Source organism: Bison bison, unplaced genomic scaffold (assembly GCF_000754665.1).
Source record: "Bison bison bison isolate TAMUID 2011002044 unplaced genomic scaffold, Bison_UMD1.0 scf7180017864063, whole genome shotgun sequence".
Lineage (NCBI taxonomy): Eukaryota > Metazoa > Chordata > Mammalia > Artiodactyla > Bovidae > Bison > Bison bison.
Window position 1 is genome coordinate 1,431,310 of NW_011494635.1, and position 8,430 is coordinate 1,439,739.

Here is an 8,430-nt window from a genome sequence, read left to right on the forward strand (position 1 = left end):
CTTGGACTGCAAGGAGATCCAACCAGTCTATCCTGAAGGAAATCAGTCCTGAATATTCATTGGAAGGACTGATGCTGAAGCTGAAACTCCAATACTTTGGCCACCTGATGCGAAGAGCTGACTCATTGGGAAAGACCCTGATGCTGGGAAAGATTGAAGGCAGGAGAAGGGGATACAAAGGATGAGATGGTTGGATGGCATCACCGACTCTATGGACAGGAGTTTGAGTAAGCTCTGGGAGTTGGTGATGGACAGGGAGGCCTGGCATGCTGCAGTCCATGGGGTTGCAAAGAGTTGGACACAACTGAGTGACTGAACTGAACTGAACTCAGAAGGTACTGCTGTTAGACTCATTTTACAGAACTGGACTCTGGGTGGCAGAGTGGTACTAACTTGACTGAGGCCACAGGCTAGACAAAGAGGACACCAGAGCCTGGCCCTCTGATGGGACACGTCCCCCCTGCAGTTGGGGAGGCCGGCTCTGGTTGGAAGGTCCTGGCCAGTGCTGAGCACAGGGTTGAGGGGGGACAGGAAGACAGCAGGATCTGAGGATGGAGCCCGGCAGGTCAGTCCAATCCGTCTTCAGCGCCGAGAGAGGAAAATGTACAAAGTCCCGGACAGGAAGGGTGGCCCAAAGTTTGGTGACGGCTCCACCTTCTGCCTCCACACTAAGGCTCTGGGCCTGGTTCCTGCTGTACTCCTAGCACCCTGAAAATGTTAAAAGCCCCTCGAGCCCCACGGCCACATGGAGCCCTGGAGCCTGACCCACACAGGCACCTGGGAGCATCTGAGGCTTGTCTGTTGACCCAGCGCATCCTCTGGGCTTCATTCTCTGATCTGTTCCACATGGTTGGCTAGGAGAGTCTGCAGTTACAACTGCCAGATGACCCCACAGACTGTCACAGTCCCATGAGTGTAGTGGCCAACGAATGCACTGACTGCTGCCGTGACAGGAGGTAGTAGAACCCCCAGCATCACACAGCCGTGCTAGGAACCCTGGTTCCTTCGGTCTGGGTTTCTGGTCATGTCAAGGTCTGTTCCCCAACTGAGTTGGCATCTCATGAAGACTTCTTGAAGGACCACAGTGAGGGGGGCAAGTTTTCCCAAGCAGGCTCGGTTCAAAGAGACACCTTGAGACAGAGAGTCTAGATGGTTTGTTTAGAACAACTCCCTTCTCATTGGCTCATCAGGAGCTCTGTGACCAAGGTCACCGACAATCAGGGTTAGGTGACAGCCTACCTGAGAGGACAGCAGTCACACTCTGAGCCTGGGATGCTGTCCAGCTGATCCCACTGTGACAAGGAGAAGGGGGTGGAGTGGCTGAGGCTGGCACCCTGGGGTGTCCCTCACGGCTGGTCCACAGCTTATCAGGATGATGTGAGAACCTGGACGTGGGGGCCTCCTGAAGCCCCTTCTGCCTCCATGGTCTACAGTGCTCTAGGCTGGTTTCAGCAAATGTATGAGGAAGGTGAATACATAAGAAGTGCTGTTTAGCAAAACCTTATTCAGACCACATTTATAGGGAGGGAGGGTGAGAATGACGGAGGCGTAACTGAATGAATCCCTGAAGTGACCACTCTGATTGAATGGGGAAAACCTTTCATCTTTGGACTGGCGGGGGAGCGGTTAGAGTCACTTCCACCTTGTGCTGTTTCTGGGATTGACTCAGTGGCTAACCACCCAGCGAATGTCCGTGGCAGGGTCACTGCGGAATATTAGCTGCCGTGTCCTGGTACGTGCAACCCCAAGTGGGGCTCAGGGGTCTTAGCAAGTGAGAGCTGGGGGCAGCTTCCTGCTCCAGGCGAAGGACCAAGGTGTAATATAGCACACTTGCAGTCTCAGTAGGGCCAGAATGACCCAGGGACCTCCAGGCTGGGTCTTCTGATAGCTTCTGCAAACTTGAAACAGTGATTTTGTGGTAAAAAAGAACGACACGAATTTTTTTATTAGGTAGGTGAGCCTCATAAGCCTTTCCGAGAGGGCACCCATGCTGTTCCAGGCGAGCAGATAAAAGTTCGCCATTTTGCCGGTAGCTGCAGCGGCGGTGGCAGAAGCATCCTCAGACAGACTCAGACTAATCTGCTTTAAGCTCCAAATATGACCTACATGAGACGCGGTGGAGTCTGATGGGGCCTGGCGAGGAATTCCCTTCCACTTGCTCTAAATCCCGAGCCTCTCCCCTCTGGCCTGTCATGAAGGAGGAAGCGCTCCTGGCCAGACCTTGGAGAAATCAGATGTGTCCATTCAGGGCTAACAGGAGAGACAGAGATCCGTGCTCCCTCTGCTGGCTCCAGACGGCAGCATTAAAGCAGAAAGGCTTCTTCTCCAAACTCTGGTCCATTCACGTTTCTGGACAAGGACCCCTCGTTTAACCTGGTTGGAGGTGTTCTTTCAGAAAACAACCCACCTTTGTCAACTTCTGAACAAAGCACTTGGAAATGCTTCCCGTCAGATATCAAAGTACACATACCAACAGTCCTCCACTCTCAGATGGCTAGCTGTGACTGCAACCATGATTTTGGGATTCATTTATCAACAGACACAAGTGGATTCCTCCAAGATTTTAAGGTCCAGACATGACCTTTAAAGCAGTTCTGGGAAAAAAAAAACAATCTGAAGTCCAAGCTAAAGTTTTTTTTTTTTCTTTCTCTCTCCCTTAGGTAATAAGAACAGCTTCCAAAAAGTAAAGATTTGTACTATTTATAGCCTTTCTGATAATGTCAAGCATTAGACTTGATTTTCCAAGTCATTAGCATGCAGAAGAATGACCTCATGGCGAACAGATGCACTTGGCTGTGAGCTGCAGTGATTACATCAGTCCCTCCCCTTCCAATTAACCCTTTAAAGGCCTCTCTGCTACACACACCCCCTTTCCTGGAGACAGTCTTGAACACACAAAATTAGTCCCTCACCCCAGTGTGTGCATGCACACACACGCACATGTGAAATGCGCATATAAATACATGCATAAAACATATATATGAACATGTGCGTGTGTGTTCACTGCAGCCAGTATTTAATCCCTGGCCACCCTATAGAACTTGCTGGTCAGTAAAGAAGGAATCTAAAGGGAAGTAGACTACAGAGCTCAGTGGAAGGCCAGGTCAGATACCTTTCACGCTCTGGACATTAGCAACGTGAGTAATGTGTGGAATAGATATGGGAGGGGGTGGCTTAAAATAACATTTTTTTTCTGACTCAGAAAGTAGTTGTTTTAAACCTCTTTTAATAAACTGAGGACTCACTTATGAGCCTAATAACAGAAGACTATGTCTTTACCTGTGGTCCTGGAAAGTGAGTCCAAATGCCCCCCTGTGCTGCCCTGGGTGACAAGTGCTGGGACAGGGAGCCTGGGAGCCTCAAGGGGGGAGTGTTTCCCAGGGCGGCCTCCTTAGGCATAGGCCCCCACCACTGGGCACATCTCTTACTTACACCTAGGACTTAGGACTTAAAGGCTGACCTTGGAGGCCTTCCCTCTAGAGATGGGGCTGCCTGTTGCATAATGCATTGTGGGGCTAATGTGGGGTTCAGGCCACTGTCCCTGTGCTTGACCATAAGGTCCTGTGGCAAGAACACAAAGGAGATTGGAGCCCCAGGTTCCTTGGACTGCGAGCAAGCCTGTGGGCGGGGGCCTGAGGCCCTGCTCTGACGACACCGCTGCAGAGATGGTCTGAGCGAATCCTAAGAGCGCTGTGGGAGCTTAAGCCGCTCAGGGTCAATTTTTCCAGCTGGCTTGTCGCTGCGAAGAGCAGCCCTCACCTCGATTTCTCAGTTTAAGCTGCCTGGCTCGTCTGGGTTTGACTGTACTTGTCCTAGGATAAAACAAACAAACAAAAAAACACTGTGGATAGATGAAAAATGTTTTCATCCGTCAAAGTGGTTAACAGACGGGAACAGGGATTCCTCAGAAGCAAAACTGGTCTGTGAACGAGAGGAGGATGTGGTTCTGACAGAGGGCCTGTGTATGGGATGGAACTGTACCCCCAGATTCCCGGGCAAACCAAGTTGATTTCGAGCTTCTTCCTGATGATTGTCGTGGGCAGATATGCAAAACATTGAAAGAGAACATTATGCCTGGACTTAAAATCGCATCCATGGATTGGTGTGATGAGTGTAGAAAAATGTTCTCAGTCCACATGAAACACCCTGAAGCCTACGGGTTATGGCACGTGATGCTGATGTTAATAAACTGAAAAGAGGAAGGACCTGCATTTGGCTTGGTATCTCATCTTTGGTTTCTCCATCTTTTTGTGCACGTTCCAATACCAGGTCTTATCGAGCAGTCAGAGCCTTTATCAATTCAGTGACTTTGGCCAATGTGACACTCTTAAAGCAGCCAGTCTCCAAATGGTGGGTCTTAAAAAATCTACATCACTCATGGCAGCTCACTTAAGAAGTTACCTACACATGAACTGGTGTAAATAATTAGGAACTTTTGGGAAAGATCAAATTAATTTACATAGAGGCTAAAATATACATAGAAAATAAAGTTTATCAATACTTATTTCAGTATCATCTTAAGAGCCTTTAGAACATAACAGTTAAGAAATGGAAAAAAAAAAAAAAAGAAATGGAAGCATCTAGCTCTGATTTAATTCCTTTTAATTTTAGAAAACAAAAAGCTTTCTCAAGATTAACAAACAAAAAAAAAACCCTGCACTAAAAAATTCAATCCCAGGACTTTATGAGGGTGGGAAAAAGCTGAATGAGATCTTTACAAAACTAGCTTTGCCATAAATCTCTCGTGTTCTCTCACCTAAAAATTAGAGGTGATTTTCAATCTCTAGCCAGACTGGGTTTGAAATCTTCATTTCCCTTGAAACTGATTTTTTTTTTGCGGGGATTGGGGGGAGGGTGGTGGGGTAGGGCTGGGGGCGCGGGGGCTTTAGATTGAATGTTGGCAGAGTGTATAAAAGAATTCAATTCACAGCTGTTCTACTTTTTTTAATGTAAGAAACATTAATCAAAGCTTTAAGTTATAAGCTTTTCTCATGTTGCTTAGTATTCCAGTTCAACAAAGATCAATAGAGGCCATCCCTGTATTTCTGGACGCCTCGCAGGGAAGCAGAGGCGCGATTATGTAAATTTCGCAGCTCCCCGCACCTCGGCGGCCTGCTTATCTCCCAGGCCTTCTGCCTGCTGCTCCTGGCTCCCAGTGCGGGGCCAGCCTCTCCCTCTTATCTCCTGACAAAGCTCGGGGAGGCCAGGCCGGCAGCCAGCGATGTTCAACAGTGATGCATGGCTGGTTTTATTTGTAAGTGATTTATTTCACCGAATTTAATTTTTTTCACTTTGTGTGTAAGATATTTGTTAACAAGTCAGGATGGGAGAAGCCAGGCGGTGATCAGAGGCAACTGACACAGGGTAGAAATCTATTAGGCCCCCCTAACAGTTGTGCCCACCCCAGCGGAGGAAGAGGAAGCCTCTCATGGAGGATTTCAACATGCATCGACTCAATATCCCACTTGCTTTCTGAAAGGCAATTAATCTGTAATTACATACAGAAATTTACCAAATCATTCTATTCTTTGGGGAGAAAACCCCCACAGTAACCGTATCATCATGGTAAGTGCCAGCACACTTTTTTTTTTTCTAAATTGGAAATATAAAAAGAATAAAACCTAAAAACAATGTTTTTGAGATTTCCCACTGGCCTCATAAGTGGAAGTGCTTAGGAGCCAGTGTCTGAGCAGATCCACACCAGGTGCTGCTCTCGGCGGCTGGTCCCCAGGACGCGGGCCACTCCAGAGAGAAAGCCAGCCCGCCACACTGCTGTCACCATGGGCCAGGGGACACGGTCCTCCCGTTGCTCCTGCATTAATCCCTGACCCAAGCATCCCGGCGGCATAATCCCCATTTAGCATTAGCAGCAACGGCTTCGACTGGGAGGAACTCTTTCTTGATAAGTAGGCCCTGATGCGGGTACCACTCTTAAAACAACGTATTCCCAGCTCAGCAAGAAACTCACCCTTCCGAATGAACCAGAGCATAGGGCTGAGAACAAGTTCATTAACCTCGCTGGAGGCGGAGGTTAACGGGATGGTGGGAGGAAAGGACCAGGCGAACAGCTCGGATACAAAACAAATTAAAATGAATGTCATCACTCCTTTTGTTATTCATTAGTGCATTCAGGGGGGAGAATGCGCTTCTTAAATTTGCGGGCATTTATCTGTGAAAAACAGGTGTACATCTGCGGCTCGAGAATTTGAAGGGTCTTGGGCAGAGCTGAGGGGGATAACGTGGCCACTCACCAGTTCCGCTGACCGAGTAGCTGGGAGATGGACAGAAGACCTGGGCTGTGAAATCCTCAAATGTCATGACTTCACGGTGGTTCTGAATTATTGCTTCCAGATAGAGAGCTCTCTCCTCGTAGCTGCAGGCGTCAGTTAAGGAAACAAGTGTCCATGCAGGACGAAATGCAGAGCAGTGACAGAGCAGCGAGTTTGTTTTAAACACAATCACACACCTTTTACACTCGGATGGGGAATGGGTACCTTGCAAGTGCATAAGCATCCTATCGGAGAATTAAAATAGGAGTCATAATTCATGAGAACATTCCAATTTCAGAGGCCTGCGTTTCTTAGACTTCAACTGCACCCAAACCAGTATCGCTGAAAAAATATGTAAACTGATAGTCACAGAATCAGAGCAAAAGGCCATCAACTTGATAGGAACAAACAAAAAGAGAGATGTGGATGATGGCCACATCCCTTCCCATCCATGACTGTGGGACAACGCTGGATCGCCCTTTCTAAGCTCCCTGGATGAAATGTTTTTCTTAGCCTACTGATAACATGAATTGATACTCCAATACTCCAAGTGAGAACCGGTGATACACACTTGAAAATTTCAGTAAGACCATTGGGAAGAGGGAAGGCTAGAAAGGTCTGCTCTGAAGGGCTCCAGAGTCTCAGGCTAAAATAGGCCATGAGCATTAGAAAGTTATTAGTTATTAGTTCTAAATAACTAAATAATACTAGTTATTAGAAAGAACTAATAACTGGGAGACAGGGAGCACACAACACAATATTAAAAAAAAAAAGACTATTGGCTTTTAATTAAAACTGGAGCCCTGGAACACACACATTCAAATGCGTAATCAAAAGCCAGTCACCAATAAAACTTACAAGCGTAACACGTTGAAGCAACTTTCCAGCTGTCTCAATAGGACCCCCGCGTGCGGCAGCCTTTCATGGGGCAGAAAGCAAATCTTCCCTTTTGTGTGTGGCTTCTGTTTCCTCGGAAGGTGAATCACACCATCCAATAACAGGATAACGTCAAGACAATTCGGCAGCGGATGGAGGCGACGCACGGAGGACTCTATGAGTTAGCACTCGGGGGACTCGGCATGCTTACTCTTCCCCCTGCTTCCCCGTGATCAACGCAGAAGTTAAGGGACGTGGTTCAGTCATTTTGAAAACCGTGCTAATTCTGTAGGAACATGGGGAATGTGGGTTACCACCCGTTTATTATCTGCAGCTCCAGAAAGGCCAGAGTAATTCTAGCATTTCTCACTGAATTTTAAAACTATCTTTTCAAAATGGGCTCTTTTAATAATGCAAGTTGGGGGAAAATTATACCCTTCCAAATAGCTGTTCAATAGGCATGTGTTTTGAAAGAGGAAGAGTTTTTTTCTACTCTCTTCTGGCAAAGGATGCTCACGAGTTTTCCTGCAAGGGGTCCTGCTACTCCTTTAATTACATTCAGGGAAAGGTTTTCAGCCCACGAGGAGCCCAGAGGCTTTTTGGGGCTGGCTGTGCAACACAGAACCATGGACTCTCAGTGCCTAGCTGCACTGAAGTTTAAATAAATAAAAAATGAATAAATAAGAAAAAGGGTTCTTGCGTCCCACGTGCCGTGTTTCAAGCACACACAGCCTGGACTGTGCAGACGCAGGGGACAGGACCATCACCAGGGAAATCTCTCCTGGGCTGGCCCATTCCAGAATCACCCTTCAGGCTGGCTCTGGGCAACTTTTCAAAAGGAACCGGAGTTTCAAGACAATGACGGATGACGGTTTGCAGGGACGGTCGTCGCAGCAGCCTGAGGCCTGGGCCGCGTGAGTCTGCACTCCGGCTGAACTCCGGGTGACTCGCCTTCCTGGACAGGCTGCCAAGCGTTGCGGTGCAGGCCCTGTGGCCTGGGGGACCCACTAATGCTGTTCACGTCTCATTATGAACATGCGTCTTCCGCACAGCGCTCGGCTGTTACCGAGTGCGGCCCTCTGAGCCGCTGGGCTGCGAACAGCAGGATGCTGGGCCTGGGCGGCCGGCTGGCGGACAGGCACTGTGACACTGAGCTGGCACGTGCGGGCCCAGCAGGGGCCGAGCGAGGCGTGACAAATGACTCAAAGGGCTGAGCTCCACTTGCGCCTGACGACCACCTGAGCCTGGGCCCTGTCGGCGCCCCTTCCCTGCTTGCGGCCTCTGC

General features: G+C 48.5%; 1 protein-coding gene across 1 annotated transcript in view; it reads right to left on the minus strand.

Annotated features, from left to right (window-relative positions):
* RALGAPA2 (Ral GTPase activating protein, alpha subunit 2 (catalytic)) overlaps window positions 1-8,430 on the minus strand; it is a 283,032-nt gene that overhangs the window by 15,848 nt on the left and 258,754 nt on the right. The window contains exons 39-40 of the mRNA XM_010836602.1: window positions 6,252-6,373; window positions 3,760-3,812 (exon numbers count right to left, since the gene is read on the minus strand). Of these exons, the coding sequence (XP_010834904.1) occupies window positions 3,769-3,812; window positions 6,252-6,373 (166 nt within the window). The 3' untranslated portion in view covers window positions 3,760-3,768. The remainder of the gene's footprint in view (window positions 1-3,759; window positions 3,813-6,251; window positions 6,374-8,430) is intronic.